Raw genomic sequence first — 20,893 nt, 5'->3', positions numbered from 1 at the left:
GAAGATGGGGAGAAAGTAGGTCCCAAAGTCCAAGTGTGTTGCCCGAAACTTTTACTGGCGGAGAGGGGGCGCACTCGTTTAAAATGGTCAGCTTTAACTGTGTATGCCATGGTGAGAAAAATATCGCGGAGGTAAGGGGTGGTGTGCCACTTCTTGGCTACGCCCCTTGCTAAGGTCTATCAGACCCTTCAGTCACGGCATACAGAGTTTTGTACGCGAACTATGAAGGCACGTTACACGGCGCCTGTTACAGAAAATGGCCTGAAACTAGCTGTGCACATTCCTGCAGGCTTCCTGGGGGAGGGGGGGACAAGTGGAGATCATTTAATTTCACTGGGCTGTGCACTGCTGCAGAAGATGACTTTGCTACAGTCACAATCTTGCTATACAATCGTCTGACCTGCCGCGTTCCAGGATCAACGTGAAAAGTAATTTTTTTTCTGCGCTCGCAACGAATACAACCAAAAAAGAAATAATGCAGGCATTTCAGGCCTAACAATTCATTTTTTATGCAAGTACTGAAGCGCACTGATGACACAATAATTAGATAAATAGTTACAATTTAAACACAGAAACTCGCATAAAACAAGATATTCTTTCTTCCTTTTTCTTTCTTGGAATATAACACTGAGTGCCTTGAAATTTGGCGATGTATTTTCTAGCGTTTCTCACTGTCCATCCTGATTTGTGACTGAAGGGGTTAGATGCGAATCAGCTTATGGCTGACTGCTATGTAGTGTGCCCTGTCATATTCACAGTGCATACGTAACAGCTTGCCCAAGCAGTGCTAGAACACACTTACGTGCTCGCACTATCCGTATTGTGTAGGGAGCTGGGTAAAAAGTTGTGGCTTCTCCCCCTTACACAGTCTCAGCAATCACGTGGTGTCGTCGGAGAACGATATTCTGCAGACGTACGATGAACCCATGTATTCCCGCGTGGCATGGTCGTGAACAAGCTTGGCATACTCCAACAAGAGTTCGGGACACGTAACAAAAAAAAAAATAAACTATACTACACAGGTAATTCATTGTCTGCTACCGTTTAAAGAACGCGTTAACATTCCGGAAGGTGCCCGTGATGAACAAAACTTCTCTGCTTCGCATCCTACTGATGGTTTTATTTAGTGGCAGATTATGTTATCGTCTATGTACAAGTTGTCAACTAGTACAAATGGTTTGCTCTAGTTTTCTTCAATTATTCTGTCACAATTACGACATTAGTATTTTGTTAAACATTTTTGTGTGTCACATATATACGACAATACCGTACGTTACCCGAATGTTATCCTACATAACGTAAACTGAGTGACATAAAGTGACAAAGAGTCGTCGAGAAGGCTATAGGTCTTAAGGTCCATAATATCTATTTTGAATTTTTCGACTAGTATAAAGGGTTTGTGCTTGCACGTGCTTTATACTGTTCTGTCAGAATTATGATTGATATTGGTCTAATTGTATACATTTTGCCTGTAACATTACCGTACGTCAACTAAGCATTGCCCCAATTAATGTAGCCGTGACATACGGACATCGGACAAGGCTATCCTCATACAGATACCTTGTCGGCCTCTGATGCTGATGTTCATCTTTTTCCAGATGAAGAAAAAAGCTTTTGTTAGATCGGCAGGCCTGATATTGCTAGAATTGACTCAACTTTTGTTGGCCTTTCTGTGGAAACCATGATCTGTGAATGCGCAGTTTCATTAGTCCCGCAATCGTCATCTGTCGTGGTCGATCACAATGTGGTCTGGTGGTTATTGTGCTAGAAGACTGAGCCACAGGTCGCAGAATCAAATCCAGGCCGCGGCGAGCGCATTTTCAAGGGAAGCCTAATTGTATGAGACTTGCTCACTTAAATTTGTGTGCACGTTTGAAACATTCCAGGGGATATAAATTGCCGAAGCTCTGCACTACAGCCTTCCTCGTAATCATATCTTTGTTTCGGTATGTTGAAACCCAACATATATTATCACGCGGTAGCGCTACAGAGGGCTTTACAATAAAAGAACAGCCTTTTTGCAATGTTTGAGTGTGATATCATAGACGACTTCATAAAACACGGTTTTTCCATATGATCATTCTTGACAGCCGTGTTTGTGCGAATGCATTAAGGCTTCCTGTCGGAGAATATAACTAATAATACTTGAAGCGAGTAACTCAATGTTATCTATAGAGAAATGCACTGGAGCACAGGTTGCGCCGTAGTGTGACACCCGAAACTGCACTTGTATATTTTCTTTGTCGAAATAGAAGTAGTTATAAAGTCTTCTTACTGAAACGTTCGCATCTTGGTACTTTGTTCCACAACTGTCATTCACGAAAAGCACTCGTCTTCTTGGTATTTACGTCTTGGCCGGCTACACACAATCAGTATGAGAGGTGTGAATGCTATAGAGGAAACAGTGGCCGTGGTCACGATATCTGCAGAAAATTTTTGTAGTAGAATTCAATGCCCCAACAGGACTAATATATCACCCTTTTTATATCCCGTAAATCAGACAAAGTCAAAATGTGTGTTCGCTGAGTTTTATTTTCGGCGGAGGAACATTCTTCAACAGAAATTTTTGGCCCAGAGTGAGAAAGACTTCATGTCAGCCCAACTTGTTTTCAGCCGTAGTATCCATGTCCGTAACCAAAGCCACCGAGTCCGTATCCACCATAACCGCCATATCCGTGCTTGATGTGTGTATGGTAGGCGAAAGCGCGGCCGACTGGGTAGCCGTAGCCATATCCGCCGTAACCGCCATAGCCACCGTATCCGCCATATCCACCGTAGCCTCCATACCCTCCGTAGCCGCCGTAGCCACCGTATCCACCGTATCCACCGTAGCCACCATATCCGCCATATCCACCGTAACCGCCGTAGCCTCCAAAGTATCCGGCGAAGGCGGTGGCAAGGAAAGCGAAGAAGACAATTGCAATCTGCAAGTGGCATTGGAGCAAAAGTTAGAGCTATGGCGGACAGTCAAACGACCAACTTTTCGTGCAGCGAGTGAATATTTCCGAGTTTTAGTTTTTTTTTTATAATATAGGCAGGAATCATAGATAGCAGCCATGCTGTTTTACACAGCGTTTGAGGTGGGCCTGTGCAGCTATGCCTGTTATACAAGTTGCCAAAGCCTTTGAGGCGTCCATTTGCATTTCTTGCTCATATGAAAGCTCACACGTTTCTCTGCACTGCCAGTATCCCAGAACATAAATGGTGAATCTAGTTTGTTTATTGATCTATAACATATGTGGCACACCCTAAACTCAACATCCCGCTCAATAATTTTGAGTGCTTTCGAGAGGACATGCCTGGGTATGTAGTTGATTGTTGCGGTATCGCGCCGTTAATGATTTATTCATTGATAGTCTCTCTTTAGATATTGTGTGGGCTATCAAAAATTATATGCTTTCTCTATGCGCCATAAAATTCAGCTGCATGGCCCAACGGGTAGCGGTCGTGTGCTGAAAGTAGGCTGAGTTTACATTCACTGGATGACAACCGCAACTTTTTCTATTGATATAATTCACGCTCTTGATTCACAAAACACATCATGATTACCCTTTCTGAAAACTACATGACAAACAGTCACAAAGGTGAGTGACGACTGGCAAACAGCACTTAATGATGAAAAAGTGCTCTTACTCACTAAAGACTTATTCCGCCAATCATTCAAAGCATGGAGTTAGGTTGTATATTAGAACAGTAAAGTAATCGAGGAAATGAACGATTATAGTAAAGCTTCTATACAGTGCAGTAAAAGTACTCTCACTACCTCCTTGCAAATCAAGTCCACGTTTTATGTTCTAAGGCTTCTGTCCTATGAAAGCAATTTTACAGGCTCAAGGTTAACGTTATACCTTAGGCATATGTCGAAATAATAGTTCTAAGTTACTCTAGTTTTTGCATGAGTGGCAAAAGAAGCAAGACGAACATAGAGCAACGTGGCATTTCGACCAAGGGAGCTCCCTTAACACCAGGTCATGAGTTAAGGAGGCAAACCCCGGACTTTGAGACAAAGTATACATAAGGAACACGGGCAGCGAAAAGCCAGGAAAATAAATGGGCGAGAACCACTTCTAAATGAACGAGAAAGTCGAACGGCGAACTGAATGCATGTTCGCCGTACGACGGCAGTATCCAGTGAGGAATAGACGCAGGGGTCAGTGGTCTTCCGAGTGCACATATTCCACACGGTGCGGCGACAAGAAGCGAAACGGGTGCGGAGACGCTAGAGTCTTACCAGGGACCTCATGGTTGGGCTTGCTATGGCTCTGCAGGCAGTGACACGACTTAGTCACTCACTATGGGGCCTTTTTATATAGCAGTATCAGCCCGACCCCGCCCCCTCAAGCCCTAGCTTCCCTCACAAAGAAGTCGATCCTGCAGGTCTGCATTCTGCACATGTCTCGGAAAAAGAGAGGAAAATAAATAGAAAAAGAAACACGTTTCTCGACTTCTCTTGTATCCAGTGCAGGGCGAAGCGTGGAGTCGGCCACACGAAGGTACACGTCACGCAAAAAGCGATCGAGCAAAAATAGGCAAACAAAGGACTGTCGTTCGTACAAGGTGTGTGGGTCCTGAAAGTTGGGGGTAACCTTATCCTCGTAATTTAGGGTTCCGGTCGCCCCCGGGCCGTTTGCACGCACTCGTGCGGGTCTCTATTATCGTTTTCCCTCTCTTTTGAGATTCTTGCTGACTGAAGCGTGAAGGTTATGCAAGCCTTTCTTCACGCCACCTACTGAGAAACGCAACAAAAAGTAAAAGCGCGAGGAAGGGTGAACTGCTCTTCAATCACGACCAGCTCCGAACTTGCAGTTCGGTTACAAGCTTACAACTAGACTGGTTTTCTGTGGCACTAAGAATTCGGCAAGCCTCTTTTTTGCTGCTGCTGTTGCTGTATTGGTGACGCAAAAGCCGAAAAAATTTGTCTTTACTCCTTTTTTGTGCCAGATGCGTGAGAAACGACGGCCGGTAGCCGAGTTCCGTCAGAGCTCCTATGGCAAAATTTGGCATGTATAGTCTTGTTGCCAGTCAGTGTGTGGTACGGAAAAGCGAAATCTTCGCACGAAATGCAGATCGAGCCAAGAGTCAATTATTTGTTTCCTTGCTCGACAATTTCACAGAACTGCGTTCAATCAAATAGATTTTTTGCTCACACTGTTCAGCTATTACGTGCACCATACTTTAAATGTAAAAATACTCAGTGAGCCGTATCATTATATTATGCTGAAAGAGCAAGAATATTCAGCGGAAGAAAAACGAGTGAGGCTGAATCAACAAACAATCGCATGCTTACAAAAATAAATGGTATAAAATTTTAAATGCATTAATCAACCAGGATGCTGACATTCCTGTTCATCATGTGAATGTCTTGAAAAAAACGTTCGCCAAAAGTCTTGCTTTTGTTTCCTGTTTTATGCAACAGTTTAATGTTTTACGCTGGCCCCGCCTTGGTGGTCTAGTGGTTAAGGTACTCGGTTGCTGACGCACTGGTCCCGGGATCAAATCCCGGCTTCAGCGGCTGCATTTCCGATAGAGCCAAAATGCCGTAGGCCTGTGTGCTCAGATTTGTGTGCACGTAAAAGAACCCCAAGTGGTTGTAGTTTCCAGAGCCCTTCACTATGGTGTATCTCATAATCATATAATTTTTCCGCCGATGATTGTGTCCTGCCTCACGTATTCAATTTACCTGGTGATCATACACTCAACACGTCATTCTTATACTTTTGCAAGTGATTTCCGAACTGTCGAATTCCGTAAAGACTGCTGCCATGTGTTTTAGTGGGCAGAAAACCCCATCAACGTTTAAATAGTCACACAACTACGTTGTATAGTGGGTATCACAATACAAATATCTTGGCCTCCTTTTGACCACAAACTTATCATGGTCTCATCACTTCAACACAACTTGCAATAAAGCTATAAAACACAAATATTTTAACCATTCACTAAGTTCATTCCGAAAAAACAAATTGTTAACATATAAAACACTCGTAAAACCAATACCTGAATATTGTGCCGCTGCATGGTACCCTCACAAAATCGGTGATATAAAACACATTGAACCTATTTGGAAAAAAGCCCTTCGTTTCAGAAACAGACGCTATGACTGCAATTTCTCACCGCACCAGTATCCCACCAAACGCACACTTGTTTAACTTCACTTTCTAAACCACGCAACCCCGATTCACTCACACTTTCTCACTTCTTTTACAATTCACTACAATATTCATCGCACAACTACTTCATAACACCTTCTAAAACAATATTCACCAGAAACAGCCATACACTCCAATTATCTGTGTTCCATCATCACACAGACTTATTCAAATACACTTTTTCCCCGATGTATGGAAATGTGGAATGCCATACCAGGTGACATTCGTTCATTGGAAAAAATTATTTTTGAAGGCACTAGAAGACGGCATACTCTAATCTTTACTTCTAGTTTCGCAATGTTTATGTAATTAGCCTCATAGCAATTTTTGTGATATTTTATCTGTCATTGTTTGTATTTCTTTCAAATATTCTCAGTTTCTTGTATTGTTACTACACTCTATCCACTCCTGCAGTAGCTCTAGTGGCAGTATGTGTAAATAAATAAATAAATAAATAAATTAGTTTGGAGGTTTCGGGCTGTTTAACTCCACAGATCTATCAATGTTTGATGCTGTTCGAACTAAATAAGAAGTGGAATGGGAACACATTGATTTGAAGTACTGATAGTATTTCATTCTGATTGCAATTATATGGACACTTTCGGCGAATCGAATGTAGGACCTTGAATTGTGAGTTCGAGACGTTAGGCATGGAGGAGCGCCTCTTTGAACGTTCAAACGGCAAGCTATTTGTATCTACTATTTACCGCTGGGGATGGACGTCTCGGGGGGGACTGTCGTGTTTTCAGCATTACCAGCAAGATGGCGCAATGAACGCACGTCGCTCAATCGTCACGACGTGGTGGCGCACGCTCTCCTCTCCCATGCGCACTTTGGCCAGTGGATAGCGCGCAGGGTGGACCCTCACGCGTGCGCTCGCTTATCTCGCGGTGGGGACAATTGTACGCCTTGGCTGGCTTTGGGCTTTCACCGGTACGATTCTGTTGTAGTTGCCGGGCCCACAAAGATCACTGCAATTGTTGCATAGTCTTCGTTTGCGAAACAGGAGCACTTTTCAGACACAGCCAAGTAACAACTGAGGCGCTAATTCGCGTTCGTTTGTACTTGTGAGTACGTTTCATGCGTCATTTTTACGTGAGAAACACAGGGCACGTTTAATCTGCGTGTCATTCTGCGCGTGACGTTTTTTTTTGTTGCTATCGCATTCATTGCTTTCCCTTTGCGGTAAAGCTCTCATGTTTTTTTTTTTATTTCAAAGGCTCAGCCCAATGTACATCCGGTTTTCGTTATGATCGAGCAAGCTCTGTTAGCTTAACTGGGCATTTAGCCTAAGGTTACTTTAACAATAGATAATCAGAGCATCTATTCTTCAATTATGAATGTAAGTCAACGAAGAGCTTTGGTAAACCATCATATTTTACATGTTTGAATGCTTCTTGCTTCAACAGATATTATTTATAATGAAGTCCTTAACGGGGGGGGGGGTGTTCATGCAAGTCATGCTTCGTAATGCGCGAGCGGAAAAATTTCGTCATCATGAACAGACACGAGCTACGTACTTCCTCCTCTGGCTTTTCTTCATGTTCCGCTCTGCTCCCAGAACACGCACGCGAATTGTTTTGGCTTGGTATGAAATAAAATTGATAGGTGAGAGAACTTGAAGAAAGAGAATTAAAAAAAGTGAGATTCATGAAGAAAAGAACATTACGACAAGGTTGTATTCAAACCCTGCGCCCACGATCCGAAGGCGGGCAACGCAACCACTCGGCTTACCAGCCGTGCGGGTGTAGTTGTGTAGCATAGTGTACCAAAGGGTGGGAAGAAGTTATGTGAGGGCAGGAGTGGAGGGAGAGTAAGTCAGAGTGCATCAAAAAAAGAAAGAAAGGATTGTAAAAGAGAAATAGAAAAACAAAATGAAATCATATAGAAAGAAACAAAAAAAGTATGGATAAAAAGACAGACATGAAGAAAGAGAAAATAATGAAAAACCGCCAAGCTTAAGCCAAGGCACCACAAGCACGAAACCTTATCTTATTTGGCTAGCGTACTAGAAAGCCGTTCCGCCATATGTTCTGTAGTCCAACTTCACAATTCTCAAATTTATCCTGCTATGACTCGCCTTTACGCTGCACATGTTTGGTGGGTGACTCATGTTTTGAGCTTCTGGGTTATGACTGATTGATATGTGGGATTTAACGTCCCAAAACGACCATATAATTATGAGAGACGCCGTAGTGGAGGGCTCCGGAAATTTTGACCATCTGGAGTTCTCTAACGTGCACCCAAATCTGAGCACACGGGCCTACAACATTTCCGCCTCCATCGGAAATGCAGCCGCCGCAGCCGGGATGCAGCCGCTGCCGCCACAGCTGACTGAGAGCCAGCTGACGTGAAATGTGTTTTGCTTAACCTCTTCCTGCGCTCCGAAAAAAAAAGAGTTTGCCAACACCCGCGCCTCCTTTCCGGCCAGAAGATGAATGGAGAAGTTGCGACCACTGCAGGTGAGGGAATGTTTTTTTTTTTTTTTGGAGGTCAATCCGTATCGCCCATGTGGCCATTTTCGTGACGTCACCAAAACATCACGACTGCTAGGGCGGTTTTTTTTTTCGTCCGCTTTGCGTTTGAAGTCCAGGGAAGCCCTGGTGTGGTGTAAACTCTGAACATCATGCCTAAAAGATGGGATGAAGCGCAGATCTCTGACAAAGCCTAGGATATGGTCTTCCTCCATGGAACAAACGAACGTTAGCTAAAAGCTCGTTCCCTGCCGGATTTGTCGTCATCGAGGTTTTCGCGTGGTCGAAGGTGCTTGTGATTTGCTTCACGTCGATCTTCCGTGCAAATAAACATGGGGAGGTCGCTTCAGTTTCAAAGTGGTTCATGTTTCTTGCTTTGGGAACTCTCATGACTGTGAGATAACCTGTGAGGGCCGTAATGTGTCGTGTTCGCGACGTTTACCGTTCGAAAACGACTGAATCAAGAGCTTCCCATTTGTACGGACCAGTACGTACAGCTATACGCTGCTTATGTATGTTATTTTGGGGTGTTCTTAAAACTGGAACAGTCCAGTGTTGAGCCAGCTTACTTGCGTCTTGATCACTTTGTATATGCTTGTTTCAATTGATTTCTTTTTTATCCTTTTTCCTAGTTCACAGTACAAGCGCGTGGAGTGATAGATTGATATTTGGCGTTTAACGTCGCAAAACCACCGTATGAATATAAGAGAAGCCGTAGGGGAGGGCTCCGGAAATTTCGACCACCCGGGGTTCTTTAACGTGCACCCAAATCTGACCACACAGGTCTAAAGCATTTTCGCCTCCATAGAAAATGCAGCCGCCAAAGCCGGCATTCGATCCCGTGACCTGCTGGTCAACTGCTGATTACCTTAGCCACTAGACCACCACAGCGGGGCCAAGCGCGTGGATTGTTTGAGTCGCGATGACAGAATGAAACAGCTCCCTGTCTAGGTTTTCTAGAGTGGTGTTCGCGTTATGGTGTCCGTAACCGCCAACTCTCTTAACCATGGAATTCGCTGTGCCATACGACACGGTTCACGACAGTTGAAACTGAGATACGACCGCATATATTTTTTCCAACGTTGCTTCTCTTTATGCACATAGTTAGTTCAAGCCGACTGCCTATTTTTTGTGTGTGAAAAATTGTGCCGTGGCCCTTGATCTAGACATGTCATTTATACTGGTGTTGAATGCACACGAGGAATATTTTTATGTTTAATAAAGATCTGCACAAGACATACGCAAGATCAGCTAAGAAACAATCACTATTATTAGGGCACATATGTCGTAACGGCGTATTTTCAAGCACTTGCCAAACAGTCTCAATCCTTCTGCAAGTAGACCTGCTTTACCTTTTGCTGTGTGTGTGTCTTGATTGTAGTGTGACGAAAATCACTCAACAGCTTTGTAGGGAGGCCCAGAAAAACGTTTCTAAGATTTATTGCCTAAAGTAGCCTTCCGGAGCCCCGAGCAGGCAGCAGACTACCAAGATAGCTTTGCCAACTCCTCAAGGTAGTATAATGTTCTAGCCAAGTACTCTATGATTTGAAAAGTTTGAAAGCACAAAAATATGCATACAATAGTATATTGTTCGTAGTGCCTAGCACTATCTTGACATGAATTGAGCATAGTTTCCCTGATGTATTTTATGCATCATAGCGTACTATGTTTATTTAGAGGTGTCTTGGAGCATAACCACGCCTTTTATGACTTGTGTATTTGCGTGTATATAACATCCGCGTAAATATAGTGAAGCAACTTTCGAAACGGCGTGCTTAGATGAGAGTAAATCAGACAAGCTTTATTTATTGCTTATTCATTACAAAACAAGGCTTTTTTACAACAACTGTTGTACAATATGGCCCTATGTGGTAACTACGCATTCAACTACGTTGTGGACGGCAACTGGAGAGTGTCTCTGGAAGTATTTTGTGCCTTCTGTACTCATGCAACATAAATAAGTATTCTCATATTACTAAAAAATGCTTTTATAACCTTTGGTTGCACTATTAATAGTCTGACATACTACACATAGTCATAAAGTACCAGCTGTCACTATATTGAAAGCAAACATTTACAAACAGACCTATTTCAATGAGGAGGATTGAAAACAGAAGGTATAAGTGCTAGCGTCCCGTTCTCAAGTGTGCTTGCTCAGTGAGATCTTGCGACAGCCTACACAAAGGCGTCGCTTCCTTTGGCGTGGCGCACACGCACTCTGCAGCAGCAGCGGAGTGGTCGGATGAACGACTGAGCAGCAGATTTCAGTTCTCGGATGTTGCAGGTAGGTCTGTTCTACTGGCCTTCTAAAGGCATTTTCTCTGTTTTGTCACGTTTTCTTCTGCTGCTGGGTGCACTTTTTTGGTGAACTTGAGAGTACTTGTGCTAGGCATAATTAGCGACACATGTCCAGCATGTGAAGGCAATATTCATAAATCGGAGTCATTGTTTCTATGTTCGAGTGCACATAGGGTTATCACATTGGCTAATGTTCGGTGATTACTAATAACTCCTACAAAGAGAAATCGGTAGCTAAAAAAAATACTCTTCGACATGCGTACGTGCAAAACGACGACACGTGGTGTCCATTCCATGGACGTTCAGAGCGGAGAAATTGAAAAGTTTGCCTCAGAGTTAGTGCAAATTCATCACAAGCTTACTGAGCTATTGGATATCAAAGTAAAGGTTCAATCTTTCCCCGAAATAAAAATAACTGTTGATACCAATGAACAATCAGCGAAATTTTAGTTCATTAGGTACAATGAAGTTCTTGTGCAGATGGCAAAACAATAAGCCGACATTTCAGATTCCAAAAAATGGGTTTTGAGGCTTGGAGCGCAAAATAGACAAAATGATGTAGGGAAAATTAGGCGTGAGCTGAGCGAGTTAGACCAGTAGAGTAGGCGTATAAGCTTCGAAGTGAATGGCTTAAGCTATCACAAAAACGAAAACCTTCTGGCAAAGCTGAATCAACTGATCTAAAGCTTCCACAACTTTCTGAGCCTGAAATTGAAGCCGCACATCGACTAGCGTCAAGAAACGAAAAATTTGGAGACAAGTCTATTACTGTGATAGCACAATTTTCATCTCTCCAAACTTCGAAAAAACGACTTGCAAACAAAGTAGAGCTGAAGAAATCAAAATATTCTATATTTTTTCTGAGAACTTCACAGCATACAAAAAAGTTCTGGCAAAAGGGAAGTAAAGCTATTGAAAACAATTACAACATCACGTGGAATCAAAACGGCAAACTTTTCCATCGCTGCAGTTAGAATAATAGGGTGAATATTGGAAGTTTCCTAGACCTTGAGAAATATCTGGGATTTGAAAGATGGTTGATCGAAGGAGTTGTCTGATTTTTTTCGCGAAGGTGGAACGAAAATACTATGGCACTGAGGCCTCCCCAAATGTTGCTTTACAGCTCACAAAACAATTATCACTCAGTTACTCTAATGCACAACGCCTTCAAAATAAAAACGAAACTGTTGCATTCTTTTGACAACTTTAATCATCCGTTTGACATTTAAGCTTGCACAGAAATGTAGTCTTCTGATTGCCGTGATACCGTGCAGTTTACGAACTATAGTTCTGCATCAATCTGTAGGCAAAATAAATGGGGTGGTGGTGTATAGATTTATGTTCATGAGAGTGTGAAATATAACATCGTCAAAGAGTACACCTTAGTAACGACACAGTTTGAATCTGTCATGGTAAAATGTCAAAGCACGTTACTATAGCTGCTATATATAGCCTCCTTGATGAACTATGTCAAATTTTCTGGATTTCATAAGGTAAACTTTTGAGTACTGGGAACAAAAGGACGCACGCGTAATTATTGCCGGAGATTTCAACACAGATGTGGTGTCCTCGAGGAGCAACAAACAAAACTTTCTGGACCAAATGCTTTCTTTTGGTTATGAAAACATCATTCTAGTAAGTACCAGGATCACACACTTGACTGAAACTGCATAAGATTTATGCTTCTCGAACTGTAAAAAAGATATTTGTGCCGGGGTTCTGATACCTCGAGTAAGCAATCAATTACCAATTTCATCATTTTTTACCTTGACAGTAAAAAAAAACAAATGTCAGGACTTCATACACGCCATCGCAAAATATACCAAGAGAGAATTACGCAGAAACAAACTGGGGTGATGTTTTCAATGCCACTGGCCCAGTGAGTGCTTATGACATATTCTTAACAAAACTGACAGGGCTTTACGACCTAGCCTTTGGGTTTGTGACCTATATAAAAATCAAGAAGGCAAAAGTAAACATGCATTGATACTACGCTTCAAAAATAAAGAAAGCAAGAGACAACTTATTGACTCAATTTATAAAAACTAGAAGCACAGTGTACTTGTTAAATTTTAAGCAGGTTAGGAATAAGCTAGCGTCTGATAATAAAAAGGCGTGAATTCACGACTAATAAAATAATCTTATCAAGGTACTCAATGATAAACGCCATTCGGAACAATGTCAATGGTCATTTGCAAAACAAGAATACCAAGAGCATTTCTGAGCTTCTAATAGACAGCAAATCTTATGCCGACACTTTACTTGTAAACATGTTCAATTACCTTTTTTTAAAAAAATCAGGGGAGGCCGATACATCAAGTGGTTCCGTTCAGTCTCATATATCTTATATTACAGCGCGCATCCCAGAATCAATTTTTCTAACTCCCACAAATGAATTGAAAGTACCCTTACTGATAAAGAATTTAAATATCAATTCTGCAGTTCGATTTGATGATTTAAAGACTTAACCTCTAAAAGCAGTATCGGAATATATTAGTGCACCTTTTCCCATATCTGCAGCCTTATCCTGAGCAGTGGAACGTTCCTGCGCAAACTCAAAGTGACCAAAGCATCTGTAATCCACAAAGGTGGTGATGAAAATTGCATGAATATTTATAGTCCTATTTCTGTTTTGGCTATAATTTCGAAAATTATTGAACGTGTTATTTATGCACGACTTGCAAATTTCTGTAGTTAAAAATTATAAGAAAACATCAGTATGAGTTTCAGAAGAACAAGTAGCCTGAAAAAGCCTCATTATCTATTAACGATAAAATGATCCACAATTTTCAGCAAAAACACAACATAATCGGAATAATTCTTCATTTTAAGAAACCGTTTGAATCCACTAATCATAAAATTCTTCTACAGAAGCTTCACGAATAAGGAATGAGAAGCCTATCTCTTAATTTATTCAGAAGTTACAGAACTCATGGGATTTAATGTAATGATAAAAAGCACTTCAACACCTAAATCGGAAAGATAAATTACAGCGTCCCACAAGGTTTCATACACGGGGCACTTCAGTTTCTATTCCACATAAATTATATTGTAAACATACCTTTAACACAAGAGGTTTTCCTATATGCAGACGACACTAACGTATTTCTAATTCCGGTAAGCATATGTGCTGTCTAGAAAAACAAGCAAACATTTGGCTTAAAAAATTGTCTCCACGGTTGCAAACAAATCACTTGGAATTAAATGTTAAGGAAACGAAATGCATTGTTTTTCAACCTCGAAATGGTTATCTTCTTCGTAATACGCAGCTCACAATTAGAAGGGGTTTGACTGAGCGAGTTCAGGGTGAAAAGTTCCCAGGCGTAATTTTTCACGAAACGTTGAACTGGTTTAATCACATAGATACCCTTCTTACGCACGTATCATGGTTAATTGGTGTAATTGAAAAAAACTAAGATGCTTACTACCCTTTTGTGTGACAAAGCAGCCGTACTACACTTTAGTTTATTTCACTACACCTTAGTTACTCCACTGCACTTACTTAGTTACTTTCCTACACCTTACTTATGCATTACTGCCTGTTATTTTGGGACTCGACAACAAAAAAAACTGGTATTCACATACTATAAAAAACAATGCTTAGCATGATTGAAAAATGATGATGAAACCAAGCACTGAAACTACACACACACTCAGAGAGGACACAGACAAGCCTATTTTCAGCGCTTGTTTCATCATGAACCTTTACCAACACACCGAACTGGCAGTCATCCTAAATGATTACAAATGTTTCACGTAGAATACTTTCCACCCCACTTCTTCATTAGCAAAGCGTGATATCTTAACATTAGAAAATACCTTTAATAAAAAGCTGGCGTCAGTCATTTACGACCAAACGAAATCGAACACCGATTCATTAGGAATGCTTACCTCAGCAGACAACAAACGTACAGCTTCAGAAAAATACACTTTTCAGCGAGAAGATTCGGACCCACTACGGAAAACAAAACCTAGCACACCTTATTCCTTCGTTTTTAAATTCAAACAGCATGGCCATCAGCATATTCAATGAAAGTCGATCATCAACAATTTTATAAAAAAAGATCCATGACTTTCTGCTGACGCTTCAAGCATGAGACATCAATTTTTTTCTCTTTGTAATTTTTGTATAAACTTTGTGCATCTCATGTATTTTACTGTTATACGCGTATCTCATATTTTAAGCTACGCATAATCCTATTCACTTATTCGCGAATTTTCACTTGTTTCAGTAGTGACGATAGCAGCGGTTTTTCATTCTTATATGTTTTTTTTGTCTATAGAGTGATTTTACGAGTGTTAAGTCATTTCTTCTTCTCGCTCTTTCCTTTTTCTTTTTCTCTGTGTATCTGCACCTATAGTACTTCAATTCAATTGGATTTGTGTATTTATGCTTTAAGTTGACGTTGACGTAATTATTGTATTTGCACAGTGTATTGTACTTATGCAGCCCCGCCGCGGTGGTCTAGTGGCTAAGGTACTCGGTTGCTGACCCGCAGATCGCCGGATGGAATCCCGGCTTCGGTGGCTGAATTTCTGATAGAAGCGCAAATGTTGTAGGCCCGTGTGCTCAGGTTCGAGTGCACGTCAAAGAACCCCAGGTGGTCGAAATTTCCGGAGTCCTTCACTACGGCGTCTCTCATAATCATATGGTGGTTTTGGGGCGCTAAACCCCACATATCAATCAATCAATATTGTACTTATGCATAAATACTCTACATATGTAGGGTATATATATAAATATATATATATATATATATATATATATATGTATATATATATATATTGTGTTAAACCACGGAAATACGAGCCCTTAGGTATACACTTCTCTCCCTTATTTCATTGAACGAGGGTCTCGTACTGGCAGACTTGGTGTGTTTAGGTTGTATAAGAGGGACAATTAATCAGCTGCCCGCTAATAATAAGTTCACGTGCTACGCGACGCCAAAACATGCGAATAAGAGTGTTTTCACACTCGTTGTTTGGCTTATAGATGGTGCTGACTGTCACTCCTACTTCTAAATTCACATATAAACCCCAAAAACTGGATAGAGGGACGGCCGCTGTGATGGCTCAGTGGTTAGAGCATCGAACGCGTTATTCAAAGGTCGTAGGATCGATTCCTGCTCACAGCTGGTAATTTTTTCATCCACTTTTCTTTCTTCTTTCTTCTTATTTACATTCCATTGGTTCTAATAACTTCCCCTGTACATTTCTTGGCATTACTGTCTGTTATATCTCATTAATATTGTGTTAAACCACGGAAATACGAGCCCTTAGGTATACACTTCTCTCCCTTATTTCATTGAACGAGGGTCTCGTACTGGCAGACTTGGTGTGTTTAGGTTGTATAAGAGGGACAATTAATCAGCTGCCCGCTAATAATAAGTTCACGTGCTACGTGACGCCAAAACATGCGAATAAGAGTGTTTTCACACTCGTTGTTTGGCTTTTATAGATGGCGCTGACTGTCACTCCTACTTCTAAATTCACATATAAACCCCAAAAACTGCATGGTGGGACGGCCGCTGTGATAGCTCAGTGGTTAGAGCATCGAACGCGTTATTCGAAGGTCGTAGGTTCTATTCCTGCTCACAGCTGGTAATTTTTTCATCCACTTTTCTTTCTTCTTTCTTCTTATTTACATTCCATTGGTTCTAATACCTTCCCTTGTACATTTCTTGGCATTACTGTCTGTTATATCTCATTGATATTGTGTTAAACCACGGAAATACGAGCCCTTAAGTATACACTTCTCTCCCATATATATATATATATATATATATATATATATATATATATATATATATATATATATATATATATACATATATATATATACATATATATATATATATATATATATATATATATATATATATATATATATGCTGATTGTTGTGCATTATTGTGGCCAGGGCAGGGGTCAGTGCTCTGGCAGGCATTCAATTGCCTTTTTATCACCCCTTCCCATCCAACGCCTTGTTGAATGAGTGTTGTATGTTTTCGATTCAGAATAAACTTCAAACTTCAATTAGCTCCTATAGAGGGTGTTTCAAGAAATTAGTCCAATATTGGTTAAAAATCTGCAACAGGTGCTCTTTTCTCGCTGTCTTCACAGTTGCTTTTCCTGTAGCGGGGAGGAACTTAAGAGGATTGAAGACATTCGTCAGAGCAGTAAATAGAAACGTTAAAAAATAACTTTTCAATTACCGGAGCTAGGCAGCTTTCATTTATGCGAAGAATTCACTGCCGCTTCCAAATTTACTCAAAGCGGCCTCTAGCAATAATTGCGAAATAATGAAATTCTCCTGAGTTCTGCGTCGAAACTGAAAGGGAATGATCCATGAGCGCAATAAGTCAAATGAAATCAAATCAAATCTGTATGACTGCGTTACTTCAAGGAATAAAATGTTAATTAATTTAGCTTTCGTAACTACTGTTCGAAATGATGTCTTCAACCCTCCTATGAGCCTGCCGCTACAAAAAAAAAAAGGAACTGGGAAGACGAGTAAATAGCGCCTTTTACTAATTTTAAAGAATACTGGACGCTTTTTTTTAAAATACCCTGTATAAAGAGCATGCATTGCTTCTTCCCTTCAGCAAGGTCATCAAGTTTTACCTAGCAAATTATTTTGGTGAATACTTTTGCAACTATAAAAATTTTCAGTTAGCTTTCAGTTAGCAACACAAATTGTTGCTGGATGGTACAAAAGGTTTGCGCTTGTTTTTTTCTGTAATTCTATCACACTTATGATATCAGTCTTTTGTTAAACATTTGTGTCTCACATATGTTTCGGTAATATCGTACGTTTCCCGAACATTGTCCTATATAATGTAAACTGAGGAACATAAAGTGACAAAGAGCCGACGAGAAAGCTTTAGGTCTTAAGGTGTAGAATGTCTACGTTGAAGTCTCCGAATAGTATGAAGGGTTTCTGCTTGTAAGTGTTTTATACTGTTCTGTCACAATGATTGATATTATTCTAAAGTTGTTGAATATTTTTTGCGTGTAATGTTACCATATGTTACCCAACCGTTGCCCCATATACTGTAGCCATTGCATACGGACACCGGACAAGCGGCATCTCTATACCAGGTACACTTTGTCGGCCTTTCATACTGATGTCCATCTTCCGTAAGCTAAAAAAAATGTAGTAAGGTTGGCAGAACTGATATTATAAGAACTGACTCATATTTCTTTCGCCCTGTATAGAAACAATGATGAGTCGTTGCGCAGTTTCATCAGTCACAAAATCACCATCTGTCGTGGTGACTCGCCATGTGGTCTCAGGTTATGGAGTTGAAAGGCTGAGCCACAGGTGGCAGAATCAAATCCATGCCGTGGTGAACGAATTTTCTAGGGAAGCCTTGATGTTTGATACCTGCTCGCTTAAACGTATATGCAAGTTTGAAAACACCGGGAGATTAAAATTTCCGGAGCCCTGCGTTAAAGCGTCGCTCGTAATCACATCCTGGTTTCGGGACGTTGAATTTCAACAGTTAATATAACACGATAACGCTACAGAGAGCCTAAAAATAAAATGACAGCCTTTTTGCGTAGTTAGTGTGTGATTTCATTGTCGACGTTATGAAACACGGTTTACGCATGTGCCCGTTATTGACAGCCGTGATTGTGCGAATCCATCAAGGCTGCTTTTTTTGCCATAATAAATAGCTCTACATGAAGCGAAAAACTGAATGTGATCAATAAAGGAATGACCTAGCTGGAGCACATGTTACGGCAAAGGGTGATACCAGAAACACCATTTGTATAACGCCTTTGTCGAAATACAAATAGTGATAAAGATGCCTTACTGAAACAGTCGCATGCGGCTCATTTCTGGGTAAATTGTTGTATAACTGTGATTCACTTCAAGTACTCGTCTTCTTGCTAACTCTGTCTTGACCGGCTTCACATAATCAATTTGAAAAGTGTGGATGCTATATCGAACAATGGCCGTCGCCATGATGTTTGAAGAAAAGTTTTGTGGTACAATACTAAAACTCTAAATCACTCTTTTTATATTGCGTAAATGAGACATAGTCAAAATGTGTGTTCGCTGAGCTTTTATTTTCTGCGAAGGAACACTCTTCAACAGAATTGTTTTGGTGCAGACTGAGAAAGACTTTATGTCAGCCAAACGTGCCTTCAGCCGTAGTATCCGTGTCCGTAACCAAAGCCACCGAGTCCGTATCCACCATAACCGCCGTATCCGTGCTTGATGTGCGTGTGGTAGGCAAAAGCACGGCCGACTGGGTAGCCGTAGCCATATCCGCCGTAACCGCCATAGCCACCATATCCGCCATATCCACCGTAGCCACCATACCCTCCGTAGCCGCCGTAGCCACCGTATCCACCGTAGCCACCATATCCGCCATATCCACCGTATCCGCCATATCCACCGTAACCGCCGTAGCCTCCAAAGTATCCAGCGAAGGCGGTGGCAAGGAAAGCGAAGAAGACAACTGCAATCTGCAAATGGCGTTGAAGCAAAAGTCTAACTTTCACTGCCACCAAGTGATTACTTTCTAGTTACAATTTTTTCTTTGATATTATAGGCAGCAATCACAGATAGCGGCTATGCTGTTTTGCAAAGGACGTAAAGGATAATAGCACACACACACTGACGTTCATCAAGCAGCGTTCTGTGCGGCTGGTAAAATTGCCATGTTTGTGGTCGTCGCTTATAAACCTTAACTGCGTTTAAGGTGACTCTGTGCAGGTATGCCTGCTATACAAGTTGCCGAAGACTTTGGGGCATCCATTTGAATTCCTTGCTCACATTAAAGCTCACACGCTTCTCGGCACTAACAGTCAACACTTTTTCATATTTACTAAAATAAATCAGAAGTCCCACAGAGTGGCGTGCCTGTACGGTGGCACCTTGATATTGTAGAGTTAGACCCCGGATTATGAATGATTATTCTAATTTGTTATTGATAACTTATGTTGCGCTCCCTTCAAACAAAAGCCCTCTAAATAATTTTGAGTGTTCTCGAGAGGACATGGCTGGGGCTGCAGTTGATTGTTGTGGTATCACACCGTTAATGATTTATTCATTGATTGTTTCTTTTTAGATATTGCTTGGGCTATCAAAAATACGTGTGTCGTCTCTATACCCCACAAAATCCAGCTGCATGTCCCAATGGGTAGCGGTTGTTTTCTGAGAGTAACGTGAGTTTACATTCACTGGGTGAATACAGAAGCTCTTACTTTAATGTTGTAATTCAGGGTCACAATTCACGCAACACCTTATCATCTACTTTTAGGAAAATTATATGAGGAACAGTCACAAAAGTGAATGACCGCTGGCAAACAGCACTTACTAATGAAAAAAATGCTCTTGCTCACTATACAAATATTCAACCCGTAATTCGAAGTATAGAGTTGAGTTGTGTATTACAAAAGTAAAGTAATCGAGAAAATCACCAGTTATATTGAAGCGTCTATACAATCCAGCAAGTAAAAGTGAGCTACCTGCCTTCGAATCAACTCCAAGATTAATGTTCTAAGGCTACTGTCCGATGTTTGTAATTTTATAGGCTCAAGGTTGACGTTATACCTTGGGCATATGGCAAAATAATAGCATCAAGTTAGTCAAGCTTTTTCATAAAAGTGGCAAAAGAAGCAAGACGAACATAGAGCAACGCGGCATTTTTCACCAAGGGAGCTCCCTTAACGCCAGGTCATGAGTTAAGGAGGCAATCCCTGAAACGTCGAGACAAAGCATACATTAAATAAGCGAGACCGCATCTAAATGAACGAGAAAGCCGAACGGCGAACTCAATGCATGTTCGCCGTACGACGGCAGTATCCAGTGAGGAATAGACGCAGGGGTCAGTGGTCTTCCGAGTGCACATATTCCACAGGGTGCGGTGACAAGAAGCGAAACGGGTGCGGAGACGCTAGAGTCTTACCAGGGACCTCATGGTTGGGCTTGCTACTGGCTCTGCAGGCAGTGACACGAC

The 20,893-nt window shown here is 41.3% G+C and overlaps 2 protein-coding genes across 2 annotated transcripts; both read right to left on the bottom strand.

Moving 5' to 3' along the window:
* Positions 1-2,512: 2,512 nt before the first annotated feature.
* Positions 2,513-4,279, bottom strand: LOC119162011 (uncharacterized). Its single transcript, XM_037414498.2, has 2 exons — positions 4,232-4,279; positions 2,513-2,924 (listed from the first exon to the last, which is right to left on the bottom strand). Exons 1-2 carry the CDS (start codon positions 4,241-4,243, stop codon positions 2,610-2,612), a joined length of 327 nt encoding a protein of 108 aa, XP_037270395.2. The 5' UTR covers positions 4,244-4,279; the 3' UTR covers positions 2,513-2,609.
* Positions 4,280-18,974: 14,695 nt separating this feature from the next.
* On the bottom strand, positions 18,975-20,893 carry LOC119161906 (uncharacterized). The gene is made up of 2 exons (XM_075881674.1): positions 20,843-20,893; positions 18,975-19,397 (listed from the first exon to the last, which is right to left on the bottom strand). Exons 1-2 carry the CDS (start codon positions 20,852-20,854, stop codon positions 19,074-19,076), a joined length of 336 nt encoding a protein of 111 aa, XP_075737789.1. The 5' UTR covers positions 20,855-20,893; the 3' UTR covers positions 18,975-19,073.

Source organism: Rhipicephalus microplus, chromosome X (genome assembly GCF_043290135.1).
Source record: "Rhipicephalus microplus isolate Deutch F79 chromosome X, USDA_Rmic, whole genome shotgun sequence".
In the NCBI taxonomy this organism is placed as follows: domain Eukaryota; kingdom Metazoa; phylum Arthropoda; class Arachnida; order Ixodida; family Ixodidae; genus Rhipicephalus; species Rhipicephalus microplus.
This window is presented reverse-complemented; position numbering and strand designations above follow the sequence as displayed.